This window comes from Chiloscyllium plagiosum, unplaced genomic scaffold (genome assembly GCF_037043375.1).
Source record: "Chiloscyllium plagiosum isolate Xiang-an unplaced genomic scaffold, Cpla_swu_hap1 HiC_scaffold_16, whole genome shotgun sequence".
Classification (NCBI taxonomy): Eukaryota; Metazoa; Chordata; class Chondrichthyes; order Orectolobiformes; family Hemiscylliidae; genus Chiloscyllium; species Chiloscyllium plagiosum.
The window spans coordinates 9,955,045-9,969,764 of NW_028270154.1; the positions used below are offsets into that span (position 1 = coordinate 9,955,045).

Sequence of the window (14,720 nt, forward strand, 5' to 3'; positions counted from 1 at the left end):
AAATAATAGTTTGGGATACGGTATTTGAATAATTTGGAAAATAATATGTGATGACTGCAGCATGTATAGGAAAAGCAGACAATTTTAGACCTATAGTTCTGAAAGGTCTCTACCACCAAGGTCACCTCATCTCACACCCGCATCTGCCTATGAACAAATTTCTTTTCATTCATTCACACTAAATGGGCATCATTGACAAAACCGGCATTTAGTGTTCAATTTTAAGTGTCCTTGAGCAGGTGATGGTTAAGCTGCTTCCTTGAGTTGCTGCAGTCCGTGTAGTTTAGATTTTATTAACTTGTGGGACATGGGCGTTGCTGGTTTATTACCCGTCCCTAATTGCCCCTTGAGGAGGTGGTTCGTGAGCTGCCTTCCTGAACCGTTGCGGTCCATGTGCTGTGGGTTGACCCACAATGCCCTGAAGGAGGGAATTCCAGGATTCTGACCCAGTGACAGTGAAGGAGTGGTGATATATTTCCAAGTCGGGATGGTGACTGGCTTGGAGGGGAACTTCCCCATATATCTACTGCCCTTGTTCTTCTAGGTGGAAGTGGTCAAGGGTTTGGAAGGTGCTGACTAGGATCTTTGGTGAATTTCTGCGGTATCTTGTAAATATTACCCACTCCTGCGACTGAGTGTCGGTGGTGTAGGGAGTGGTTGTTTGTGGCCGTAGTGCCAATCAAGCGGACTGCTTTGTCCTGTATGATATTCAGCTTCTTGAGTTGGAGCTACACCCATCCAGGGCAAGTGGGGAGTATTCCATCACGCTACTGACTTGTGCCTTGTTGATGGTGGACAGGCTTTGGGGGATCAGGAGGTGAGTTAGTCACTGCAGGATACCCAGCCTCTGATGAACTCTTGTAGCTACAATATTTAGGTGATTAAAATGGACAGAAATCAATTGCTAAGGTTAGGGAACAGCTCCATCATTGGTGGTATCTTTCTTTATTTCTTCATGCAATGTCAATGTTGCTGGCAAGGTCAGCGTACACTAACTGACCTTGAAGTGAGTGGCTGTCTAGGCCATTTCAGAGTTAGCACACTGGAGTTACATGTAGGCCAGGCAGGGTAAGGGCAACAGTTGAAAAGTGTGGTACTGGAAAAGCACAGCAGGTCAGGCAGCAGCCGAGGAGCAGGAGAATTAGCATTTCAGGCATAAGCCTTTTGTCAGAAATGTGAGGGGGGAAGAGGGCTGAGAAGTAAATAGGAAGGTGAGGGTGGGACTGGGGAAGGTAGCTGGGTAGATGAAGGTGGGGAGGGGGATGGTGGTAGGTCAGAGGGGAGGGCTTATGCCTGAAACATTGATTCTCCTGTTCCTCGGATGCTGCCTGACCTGCTGTGCTTTTCCAGCATCACACTCTGACCTCCAGCATCTGGAGTCCTCACTTTCTCTGGATAAGGACAACAGACTTGCTTTCCTAAAGGATGTTAGTGAATCGGATGGGTTTTTATGACAATCGGGGATTGACAAAGCAGACATCAAGCGGATGTTTCCTGTTCTAGGGCAATCTAGAATGAGAGGTCATAGTTTTAGACTCCAGGATAGCAGACTTAGCTGAGGAGGAATTATTTCTCTCAAAAGATTGCGAATCTTTGGAATTCACTGCCCCAGAATGCGGTGGATGCCAGGACACTGAATAAATTTAAGGAGGAGATTGACCAATTTCTACTTAGTAATGGGTTGAAGAGTTATGGAGAGTGAGCAGGAAAGTGGAGTTGAGGCTGAGATGAGATTAACCAGATTTATTTTTACTTTCACCAATTGGGAGGTTGTTTCCACTGGCAGATAAAGCTAGAACCAGGGGGGCATTACCTCAAAACTAGGGGGAGCAGATTTAGGACTGAGTTGAGGAGGAACTTCTTCACCCAGAGGGTTGTGAATCTGTGGAGTTCATTGCCTGGTAAAGCAGTTGAGGTTTCCTTTTTGAATGTGTTGAATGAAGGGTGGCTCAGTGGTTAGCACTGCTACCTCACAGTGCTAGGGACCCAGGTTCAATTCCTGCCTCTGGCAACTGTCTGTGTGGAGTTTGCTCATTCTCCCCATGTCTGCATGGGTTTCCTCCCACAGTCCAAAAATGTGCAGGTTAGGTGAATTGGCCACGCTAAATTGCCTGTAGTGTTAGGTGCATTAGTCAGAGGGAAATGGGTCTGGGTGGGTTGCTCTTCAGAAGGTCGGTGTAGACTTGTTGGGCCGAAGGGCCTGTTTCCACACTGTAAGTAACCTAATGATGATCCTATTAAATGGTGGAGCAGACTGAAGGGGCTGAATGGCCTCCTCCTGCTCCTAGTTCTTAACTAAATTCCACCAGCTAGCTCCAGAGTATTAACCTGACCCTCTGCGTTATTAGTTTAGTGACATTACCACGATATCACAATGTCCCCCTGTGACTGCCAGGACAGTAGAAAGTGAATTGAGTGGGCCTTTACTAATCTGGGAACTTGCGATATTTCTAATCCATTTCCTGTCTCACAAACAGAGTCTTGGCGTGGACAGACAGTTTCGGCACTAACACTCACTCAACGACTGATGGACATCACCAATATGGTCACTCAGAACTGCTGGGATTACAAAGAAGTCACACAGAGTCTCCGGTCCAACATTCGAGAGATAAGGATGAAATTGAGCAGAACCGGAGACCTCTGCAGTGAGGATGTGAAAAGATTAGGAAGACTCGTCCAGGAATTACAGGTGATCTCACCATTCATGCACAAAATGACAAGATCCTTTCACCGCTCTATCATCCATTGGCACCAACACTGGACTCAGACTGGAGGTGACAAGTCAGTAGTGACCATGTTAGTAACAGAGGATTACAATTTCAAGACTGTCAGCAAGAGAGTTAGGAGTGAGATGAGGAGAAACTTCTTTACTTAGAGAGTTGGTTGGATTTGGAATATGCTGCCTGGGAGAGTGGTGGAGGCAGATTCCATTGGAGGTTTCAACAGACAACTGGATATATATTTGAAAGGGACGACGTTAGAGGGACATGGAGGGAGGGCTGGAGGGTTGGACGAGCTGGGTAGCTCTTTCAGTGGCCAGTACAGACACAATGGCTCAAATGGCCTCATTTTCTGGAGTAAAATTCTACGGCTCTGTTAGTGCCTTACCTGTTTTACAAAATCATACAATTGTCTGTTTAAAGAAGGAACTAACCCTTTTTCATTATGCCTTTCCTAGCTTTTGAACACCTCCGAGCATTTTGCAGCCACTGATGTATTTATTAAGTTACAGCCACTGTGGGAATGTGGGAAACATAACAACTGCATGCACATTTAGAGAAGGTGATAGCCCAATGGCAATATCACTAGACTATTATTGCAGAGACCCACTTCATGTTCTGGGGACATGGGTTCGAATCCCCAAACAGTAGGTGGTGGAATTTGAATTCGGTAAAAATCTGGAATTAAGAGTCTAATTATGACCTTGAAACCATTGTCGATTGTTGAAAAAAACTCATCTGGGTCACTATGTCCTTCAGGGAAGGAAACTGCCGTACTTACCTGGTCTGGCCTACATGTGACTCCAGACCCACAACAATGTGGCTGACTCTTAACTGCCCCCTGAGGACACCCATTTCTTGTGAATGAATGAATGCAAAAAAGGTTCCTACAAATGGCAAATGTGATAATAAATAGGTACTCTGTTTGTGTGCTAGTTTGTGAGTGATAGATATTGACTGGGTCACAGGGAATAATGGTCCTTTCTCTGACAATGAATATGGTGTTAAAATAGTGTCCACTACTTCCTCTGGCAGCTCATTCCATACACGTACCACCCTCTGCATAAAAAAGTTGCCCCTTAGGTCTCTTTTATATCTTTCCCCTCTCACCCTAAACCTATGCCTTCTAGTTCTGGACTCCCCGACCCCAGGGAAAAGACTTTGCCTATTTATCCTATCCACGCCCCTCATAATTCTGTAAACCTTTATAAGATGAATAAAGACCAAACCGTTTGGGACTTTATTAACTGAAGATTGAAAGATGACCTCATTGAAACACCCAGGATTCTTAAGGACCTTGACAGGGTAAATGCTGCGAGGATGTTTCCCCTCATGGGAGAGACTAGGACCAGAGGGCATGGTCCCACAATAAATAGCCGCAAATTTAAGATTGAGGTGAGGAGGAATTTCTTCTCTCAGAGGATTGACAGCCTTTGGAACATCTTGCCAAAGAGAGCTGTGAGAGCAGAGTCCTTGTGTATATTTATGAATCATAGAATCTCTACAGGGTGGAAACAGGCCATTTGGCCCAACAAGTCCAGACCAACCCTCTGAAGAGTTCCCCACACAGACCAATTCCGCTACCCTATCGCTGTACATTCCCCTGCCTATTCACCTAGCCTACACGTCCCTGAATACTATCAGCAATTTAGCATGGACAATTCACCTAACCCCCATATCTTTGGGCAGTGGAGGAAACCCACGCAGACATGGGGAGAACATGAAAACTCCACACAGACAGTCACCCGAGGCTGGAATTGAACCGGAGTCCCTGGTGTTGTGAGGCAACAGTGCTAACTACTGAGTTACTGTGCCGCCCAATGACAATTGTAGATAGATTCTTGATCAATTGGGGATGCACATAAAAGTGGACATGAGGAGTGTTAGATCAGGCATGATCCTATTGAATGGTGGAGCAGTCTTGAGGGCTGAACGACCTACCCCTATGGCCTTATGAGGGAAGAGCTCAACAAAGCTGTACTCTGAATATTTCACTGTGTGCCGAAATGGAATTTGAACCCAAAAAAATGGCTAACTCTAATGATGCGAGTGTTACAAGCAGCAGAAAGAGACCCAGCTTGTGTTTAGATCACTGCTATGTTTGCTCACACCATCATCAGATCGATTTTATCCCGGGCTAGAAGGTGGATTTTGAACACAATCAGAACAGATGGCCTGATGCAGTCTAATTGGCTGATTTTGTTGCTAAAGATGTTTCTGACCTGGCTGCCTGTGTGTCACTGATGTTCACGTTCAAGGAACTCAGTGCTCTCCCATTTCATTTGGAGCTGCGGACATTAAAGCAAATCTATTTTTTTGACAGATGGTGAAAAAGCAACGTTGGGAGAAACGGAAGGAAAGATCCCAGCGGTGCAAGGAGGAACGTAGGCAGCACCTCATAGCTAAGGTTGGTCTTTCTTTCTTCTTGGGCTAAAGGAAAACAAACACATTTATATGGAGCCCTGCATTGTCTCAAACCCCAAAATGTTGACGGCTAATGAAGCTCTCAGGCCATTGGCCATGATGTTTTCTACAGTTTAAAAATATGCATAGATGGTTCCATGGAATGAGGTCACTTATTGTTTACAAATTCAACAAATGGTAGAACAGACTTGAGGGGCCAAATAGGCTGCTCCTGTCAATGTCTTCCTTCTTTACACAGCAAGATCCCACAGACTGCATGGAGCCATACAGAAGAGAAACAGACCCTTCAGTCCATACAGACCATGCCAAACATACATAATGCAGCTGGGCTGTGAGCAAAGATTCCCACGTAAACATGAACTCTAAAATAAAACTGCAGACGCTACATTTGTGAAACCAAAAACGGAAATTGCTGGAGAAACTCAGCAGGTTTGACAGCATCTGTGGAGAGAGAAACAGAATTAACGTTTCGACTCCAGTGACCTTTCTTCTGTTCAGATGCTGCCAGACCTGCTGAGCTTTTCCAGCAACTTCTGTTTGTAGGTGAATAGCCAAGGTTTTTTCCCCAGGGTAAGGGAGTCCAAAACTAGAGGGTGTAGGTTTAAGGTGGATGCAAGATTTAAAAGGGGCCTGAGGGGCAACCTTTTCACACAAGGAGGTGAGTGATAATTTGATGTGTTAAAGGCGTTTTCTTTATGCAGTCATGAGGTGCAGCATTTATTGCCCATTCCTAGTTGCTGTTGAGAAGGCGACGGTGAGCTGTCTTCTTAACCATTGCCATTCACATGCTGTAGATTGCCCTACAATGACCTTAGGGAAGGAATTCCAGGATTTTGACCCACTGACAGTGAAGGAGCGGCGATATATTTCCAAGTCTGGATGGTGAGTGGCTTGGATGGGAACTTGCAGGTGGTGATGTTCCTATATATCTACTGCCCTTATCCTTCTAGGTGGAAGTGTTGTGGGTTTAGAAGGTGCTGTCTGAGGATCTTGGGGGAATTTCTGCAGTGCATCTTGTTGATGATACACACTGCTTTACAGAGTGGTTGGTGGTGGAGGGAGTGAGTGGATGCTTGTGGATGCAGTGTCAATCAAGACCTCTTTGAAAATGTGCCAGGGTCTCTGCTGGCTGAGAGAGACTGCCAGTTTTTTGCCCAGAAGGCAGCAAGCCAGTATAAAAGATCATTTTCAATATTACACCCAGTGCAATATTACACCCCACTATCTCTTACACCAGCTTGAAAAAGACCTGACCTTGGAAGCCCATTCTGCTCACACAAAAGGACCACACTCTCCTATAACAATTTATTTATCATAAAAACTGAAAAAAAACTAGGGATGCTGTAAATCAGAAACAAAAACAGAAATTTCTGGAAAAGCTCAGCATTTGCATGGTGGCTCAGTGGTTAGCCCTGCTGCCTCACAGCACCAGGGACCTGGGTTCAATTCCCGCCTCGGGCAACTGTCTGTGTGGTGTTTGCACATTCTCCCCGCGTCTGCATAGGTTTCCTTTGGGTGCTCCGGTTTCCTCCCACAGCCCAAAGATGTGCAGGTTAGGTGAATTGGCCATGCTAAATGTTAGATGCATTAGTCAGGGGTAAATGTAGGGGAATGGGTCTGGGTGGGTTGCTCTTCAGAGGGTCAGTGTGGACTTGTTGGGCCAAAGGGCCAAGTTTCCACACTGTAGGGAATCTAATCTAATCTTGTGGAGAGAAATCAGAGTTAACGTTTCAGATAGTGACCCTTCCTTAGAACTGAGCTTTTCCAGCAATTTCTGCTTTTGACTGATTTACAGCATCTACAGTTCTTTCAGGTTTTATGATAATTAAATTGTTCTAGGGGAGTGTAATCCGTTTGTATGAGTAGAATGTGCTTCCAATGTAATGTCTTTTTCAACCTGGTTCAAGAGATAGTGGGATCTCAATATTCACTTGAAAATGATCTTTTATACTTGCTTGCTGGAAAAGCTCAATAGATCTAACAGCATCTGTGGAGAGAAATCAGTTCACGTTTTGGGTCGAGTGACCCTTCCTCAGAACTGAGATGCTGCCTAATTTGTTCCTAATTTAATCATCATGGCAGATTCATGCCAATGCCATCTTTTTTAGGAGTTTCTTCAAAGGTAGCTGGTCTATTTCATTTGCACAAAAAAACTGAGCTGACCTTTTAAAATGTTAAATCATTCAGAAACGGATGAGTAAAAGGCAAGGTTGCCTCAGTCCTAATGGACCATAGGGGTGATCTCTCCTGAGGGACAGTACAGTGACTCAGTGGTTAGCACTGCTGCCTCAGCACCAGGCAGCCGGGTTCGATTCTACCCTTAGGTGACTGTGTGGAGTTTGCACATTCTCCCTGTGTCTGCGTGGGTTTCCTCTGGGTGCTCTGGTTGCCTCCCACAGTCCAAAGATGTGCAGGTCAGGTGAGTTGGCCGTGCAAAGTTGCTCATCATGTTCAGGGATGTGTAGATTAGCTGTGGGAAATATAGGGATTGGTTTGGATGGGATGCTGCTCAGAGGTTTGGTGTGGACACGATGGGCCATATGGCCTGCTTTCACAGTGGAAGGATTCTATGATGATGGTGATCTAAATGAGACACAGACAAGGAGGAGACCAGCTCTCTCCCTTTCACACATTAATTCACATCCATTTTACATCTCTTTTTCTCTTCCTCCACCACCAACAACCCCTTCATCTTTTGCACAGGGTTTCTGCATCTGCCAAACATAAGTAAAGAATTTCCAATACCTTTCAGTTCTGATTAAGAGTCACATTGGACTCAAAACCTTAGACTCTGTTTCTCTCTCCACAGATGCTGCCAGACCTACTGAGTTTCTTCGGTATGGATGTAGCTTTGCTCACTGAGCTGGAAGCTATCAACGAACACATTGACTTGGACCCGATTTACTACCCCCTGAGAAAAAGAACAGGAAATGGCATCATCATAGGAAATGACATCACCACATGAAATTACATCACCAATCCAAAGACACTCAAATATATAAATAGAAAGCAGGAATCATCAGCAGTGCTACATCCGGTGGCTCACTGAAGATGTTACTGAGTAGGGTGACGAAAGTCTGAAAATGAACCTTCCAGCTCAGCGAGCAAACCTACATCCAGAACCTCAATCTGAGCTACAAATCTTCTCAAAAGTCGCTTTCTTCAGTATGCTTTGTGTTTGTTTTAGAATTCTAGCAACCGCAGTATTATGCCTTTTATATGTTTTTGTGGTAATGCAAATAATCTTGAAATCATAAACTTCACTTTGTAAGAAACATTTCAACTTAGTGCGTACCTTGACTATAAAGACATTGGAGCAGAAATTAAGCCATTCAGCCCATTGATTCCGCTCTGCCATTCAATCATGGCTGATTAGTTTCTCAATCCCATTCTGCTCCTTTCCCCCCATAACCTTTGATCCCCTTGACACTCCCTATCTATCTCAGGGATAGACTGCACCAAACCAAAACTTGACCACATGATCTTTTTTTTGAACAGGGGTTACTGGATCCGGTCTCAGGAGGTATCCCATCACAGCATGAAGAGCAGTTCTCCAGGTTCCAGTGTGGTCTGGCTCAGCAATACAGCATGAAAATGAAACAGATCAGGAGGATAAAGGAGCAGCTGAAGGAGCAGGTTGCTGAATATCTCAAAGGTAAACAGACAGCAGGTTTTACGGAATTTAATGGCTCTAAAAAGCAAGGAAGTGTTGCTACACCTTTGCAAGTTATTGGTCAGACCACATTTGGGGGACTGTGATCATTTCTGGGCACCTCATTTAATGAAGGATGTTAAAGCCCTGGGAAAAGTTTTAAAGAGATTTACTAGAATGATACCAGGAATGACAGATTTTAGATACAAGGAAAGATTAGAGAAATTGGGTTTATTCTCCTTGGAGAAGAGAAGATTAAGAGGTGGCCTAGTTGAGATGTTCAAAATTATGAACCATTTTGACAGGATAAAGAAGTATATTCTGTTTCCCCTAGTTGGTATATCAGTAACTAGGGGTCACAATTTCAAGATTGTCAGCAAGGGAGTTAGGAGGGAGGTAAGGAGAAACGTCTTTACTCAGAGATGGGTTTGGAATATGCTGCCTGGGAGAGGCAGATTCCATTGAAGGTTTCAAAAGAGAGCTGGATATATATTTGAAAGGGATGAAGTTTAGAAGGCTACAGAGATAGGGCTGGAGACTGGGACTAGCTGGGTAGCTCTTTTCAGAGCCAGTACAGGCACGAGGGGTCAAATGGCCTCCTTCTGTAGTGTAACATTCTATGATTCTAAATTACATTGAAAGTACCACCACGGAAAACCACGCCACTATTCCCCGGGACATTGTAAAAGTTACAAATTTAATCAAGATACTGATTAAATCCAAAATCATGGTTATGTCCAAGCCAGATTAGTATGTGAGACCTGGATGGATGCTCAGAGGTTTAGTGTCTCCAAGTATTGGTCACTCTTGTGTTTCTAAAATGTAGATGCCTTGGGTTTGGGAAGTGATAATTCATGTTCAAACATATAGACTATAGACAGCTGCTTCATTAACAGAGGAATCTTATAGTAAGGCTCAGCCTTTCTGCAATGAGTACCACAGAACTAATTTCTGCAGCAACATTTTCGAACTACACTCTTCCAATAGCAACTCACAGAACTGAGTCCACTTTCTGTGAAACCTAGAATGAACTAGTTGAGCAGTAACCCAAGCTCTCACCTGCAATTCCTGTAGTCTATACAGAGTATATACTAGATCCATAGGATTAACATTCATAGTTTATAGCATCCATAGACACAGCATCCATACACAACAGCATCAATAGATATAGGACCAATAGACTACAACATTCTTAGACCGCAGCATCCACAGATTACAGCATCCTGAGACTATAGCATCCTGAGACTATGGCATCCATAGACACAGCATCCTTAGACACCGAATCTGTAGACAACTGTATTCAGAGATGGCAGCTCATCCAAAGCTCTGTCATAATTTTACTGGTTGAAGGAACAGGCTCAAGGGTCTAAATTATCGACTAGTGTTTCTATGATTCAATGTCCTTAACTCATGTTAAATTGGATCAAGTATACATTCACCATTATCCCAAGTACCTGCTGCTCTACATAAGCTCCTGGTCCTACAGGTTATGCCTTTTTCTCTTCGAATCCTTATGTGGCGTCACCTCTCCTGACTGCTCCAGCCCTACAACCATCAGCAATCTGTCCACTTCTTCGACTCCTGTCTCTTGCACGTTCCCAACGTTAACCTCACCACCTCTGGTAGCAGCATGCCTTTGGTTGCCCAGAAATTCCCTCATCACACCTTTCCACGAGGTGCTTTTTGAAGAAGAGTCTCTGGACCTGAAACCTGAACTCTGCTTTCTCTCCACAGATGCTGCCAGGCCTGATAAGCATTTCAAGCAATTTCTGAAGTTGTCCATCACTGTCTTTTATTCTAACTCTGTCTCCTGTTTGAAAACTCTGCTTAAAACCTTCGGCACTCCTTGACTAAGCTTTTAGATGCCTCTGCTACTATCTTCTTATGTGGCTCAGTATCCAATTTTCCGATAGAATACTCCTGTGAATCTCCGTGGGATACTTTATTGTGTTTTTAATTCCTCTCTACATGCCTGTTGTTGTAATGCATTGATCCATTCAGTCATTCTGGGACTTCTTGAATAGCATTCTGTTAAGATGGAGATATCATGCTTTTACTATGGCCCTATCACCTCAACTAATTTCCAAATTTGTCCGGGAAAAGCTGGGAGCAGGAGTATGGATGAAACAAGGACATTACTCAGTGGCATCCAGGGATTAAGGGAGACATTGCAGTCAGAGGAGGAATATCTACATCACATCCGTCAGAAACTGGAAAGCAAGGCTGAGCTAAGTCACATGGTGAGTACCAAGAAGCTGACAATTTATTTTTATTTGCTCATGGTATAGAAAGAGAGAAAACAGGTGCAGCAGTAGGCCATTCGGCCCTTCGAGCCCTGCACCACCATTCAATATGACCACGGCTGATCATGCAATCTCAGTATCCCATTCCCACAATCTCTCCATACCCTTTGATCCCTTTAGCCACAAAGTCCACTTCCAGCTCCCTCTTGAATATATCGAGGGACCTGGCCCCAATAGCTTCCTGTGGGAGAGAATTCCATAGGTTCACAACTCTGGGTAAAGAAATACTTCCTCATCTCAGTCCTGAATAGCTTAGCCCTTATTCTTAGATTGTATGTAAGCATTGCTGGCTGGACCAGTATTTAATAAGCCCTTATTGCTCACAAACCTAGTAGCTTGCTAGGCCACTTCAGGGAATGGTTCAGAATCATAGAGTCATAGCGATGTATAGCATGGAAACAGATCCTTTGGTCCAACCCGTCCATGCTGACCAGATATCCAAACCCATTCTAGTACCACCTGCCAGCGCCCGGCCCATATCCCTCCAAACCCTTCCAATTCATGTACCCATCCAAATGCCTTTTAAATGTTCCAATTGTACCAGCCTCCACCACATCCTCTGGCAGCTCATTCCATACACGTACCACCCTCTGTGTGAAAAAGTTGCCCCTTAGGTCTCTTTTATATCTTTTCCCTCTCACCCTAAACCTATGTCCTCCAGTTCTGGACTCCCCGATCCCAGGGAAAAGACTTTGCCTATTTATCCTATCCATGCCCCTCATAATTTTGTCAACCTCTATAAGGTCACCCCTCAGCCTCCGATGCTCCAGGGAAATCAGCCCCAGCCTGTTCAGCCTCTCCCTGTAGCTCAGATCCTCCAACCCTGGCAACATCCTTGTAAATCTTTTCTGAATCCTTTCAAGTTTCACAACATCTTTCCAATAGGAAGGAGACCAGAATTGCATGCAATATTCCAACAGTGGTCTAACCAATGTCCTGTACAGCCGCAACATGACCTCCCAACTCCTGTACTCAATACTCTGACCAATAAAGGAAAGCATAACAAATGCCTTCTTCACTATCCTATCTATCTGAGACTCCACTTTCAAGGAGCTATGAACCTGCACTCCAAGGTCTCTTTGTTCAGCAACATTCCCTAGGACCTTACCATTAAGTGTATAAGTCCTGCTAAGATTTGCTTTCCCAAAATGCAGCACCTCGCATTTATCTGAATTAAAACTTCATCTGCCACTTCTCAGCCCATTGGCCCATCTGGTCCAGATCCTGTTGTAATCTGAGGTAACCCTCTTTGCTGTCCACTACACCTCCAATTTTGGTGTCATCTGCAAACTAACTAACTGTACTTCTTATGCTCACATCCAAATCATTTATGTAAATGACAAAAAGTAGAGGGCCCAGCACCGATCCTTGTGGCACTCCATTGGTCACAGGTCTCCAGCCTGAAAAACAACCCTCCATCAACACCCTCTGTCTTCTACATTTGAGCCAGTTCTGTATCCAAATGGCTAGTTCTCCCTGGATTCTGTGAGATCTAACCTTGCTAATCAGTCTCCCATTGGAAACCTTGTCAAACGCCTTACTGAAGTCCATATAGATCACATCTACTGCTCTGCCCACATCAATCTTATTTGTTACTTCTTCAAAAAGCTCAATCAAGTTTGTGAGACATGATTTCCCATGCACAAAGCCATGTTTACTGTCCCAAATCAGTGCTGAATGTCTTGAAATGGTTAAAGGTGGATTAATCCCCAGGACCTGATCAGGTGTATCTGAGAATTCTGTGTGAAGCTAGAGAAGTGATTGCTGGGCCTTTTGCTGAGATATTTGTATTATCGATAGTCACAGGTGAGGTGCCAGAAGACTGGAGGTTGGCAAACGTGGTGCCACTGTTTAAGAAGGGTGGTAAGGACAAGCCAGGGAACTATAGACCAGTGAGCCTGACCTCGGTGGAGGGCAAGTTGTTGGAGGGAATCCTGAGGGACAGGATGTACATGTATTTGGAAAGGCAAGGACTGATTCGGGATAGTCAACATGGCTTTGTGTGTGGGAAATCATGTCTCACAAACTTGATTGAGTCTTTTGAAGAAGTAACAAAGAAGATTGATGAGGGCAGAGCAGTAGATGTGATCTATATGGACTTAAGTAAGGCATTCGACAAGGTTCCCCATGGGAGACTGATTAGTAAGGTTAGATCTCATGGAATACAGGGAGAACTAGCCATTTGGATGCAGAACTGGCTCAAAGGTAGAAGACCGAGGGTGTTGATGGAGGGTTGTTTTTCAGACTGAAGACCTGTGACCAGTGGAGTGCCACAAGGATTGGTGCTGGGCCCTCTACTTTTTGTCATTTACATAAATGATTTGGATGCGAGCATAAGAAATATAGTTAGTAAGTTTGCAGATGTCACCAAAATTGGAGGTGTAGTGGACAGCGAAGATGGTTACCTCAGATTATAACAGGATCTGGACCAGATGGGCCAATGGGCTGAGAAGTGGCAGATGGAGTTTAATTCAGATAAATGTGAGGTGCTGCATTTTGGGAAAGCAAATCTTAGCAGGACTTATACACTTAATGGTAAGGTCCTAGGGAGTGTTGCTGAACAAAGAGACCTTGGAGTGCAGGTTCATAGCTCCTTGAAAGTGGAGTCTCAGATAGGTAGGATAGTGAAGAAGGCATTTGTTATGCTTTCCTTTATTGGTCAGACTATTGAGTATAGGAGTTGGGAGGTCATGTTGCGGCTGTACAGGACATTGGTTAGGCTACTGTTGGAATATTGCGTGCAATTCTGGTCTCCTTCCTATTGGAAAGATGTTGTGAAACTTGAAAGGGTTCAGAAAAGATTTACAAGGATGTTGCCAGGGTTGGAGGATCTGAGCTACAGGGAGAGGCTGAACAGGCTGGGGCTGATTTCCCTGGAGCGTCGGAGGCTGAGGGGTGACCTTATAGAGGTTGACAAAATTATGAGGGGCATGGATAGGGTAAATAGGCAAAGCCTTTTCCCTGGGATCGGGGAGTCCAGAACTGGAGGGCATAGGTTTAGGGTGAGAGGGGAAAGATATAAAAGAGATCTAAGAGGCAACTTTTTCACGCAGAGGGTGGTACGTGTATGGAATGAGCTGCCAGAGGATGTGGTGGAGGCTGGTACAATTGGAACATTTAAGAGGTATTTGGATGGGTGTATGAATAGGAAGGGTTATGGAAGGATATGGGCCAGGTGCTGGCAGGTGGGACTAGATTGGGTTTGGATATCTGGTCAGCATGGACGGGTTGAACCGAAGGGTCTGTTTCATGCTGTACATCTCTATGACTCTATGACTCTATAACATGGAAAACTGAAACAAAACCAGAACATGGTGGAAAATCCTGGTAGGTCTGGCAGTATCTGCGTAGAGAGAAAAAGCAGAATTGACATAAAATAAAACTAAGAGCCACAAATACGAGAAACCTGAACCAAAAACATGCAGTGTTGAAGAAATTCAGCATACCAGGCAACATCTATGGAGAGAAAAACAGAGTTAACGTTTCGAATCCAGACACCCATTTTCAAATCCTTTTTCAGAACAGGGTTGACAGTTCAGGTCGATGAACATGTGTTATTAAAAGCAGGTTATCATGTTGCTGTTTGTCGAACTTGCTGCCTCAGTTTCTACATCACCATAG

General features: G+C 44.4%; 1 protein-coding gene across 1 annotated transcript in view; it reads left to right on the forward strand.

The window, feature by feature from the left end:
* Window positions 1-14,720, forward strand: part of LOC122556975 (uncharacterized) — a 59,662-nt gene that overhangs the window by 31,651 nt on the left and 13,291 nt on the right. The window contains exons 11-14 of the mRNA XM_087995032.1: window positions 2,478-2,689; window positions 5,044-5,127; window positions 8,643-8,799; window positions 10,900-11,036. Coding sequence (XP_087851158.1) covers window positions 2,478-2,689; window positions 5,044-5,127; window positions 8,643-8,799; window positions 10,900-11,036 — 590 coding nt within the window. The remainder of the gene's footprint in view (window positions 1-2,477; window positions 2,690-5,043; window positions 5,128-8,642; window positions 8,800-10,899; window positions 11,037-14,720) is intronic.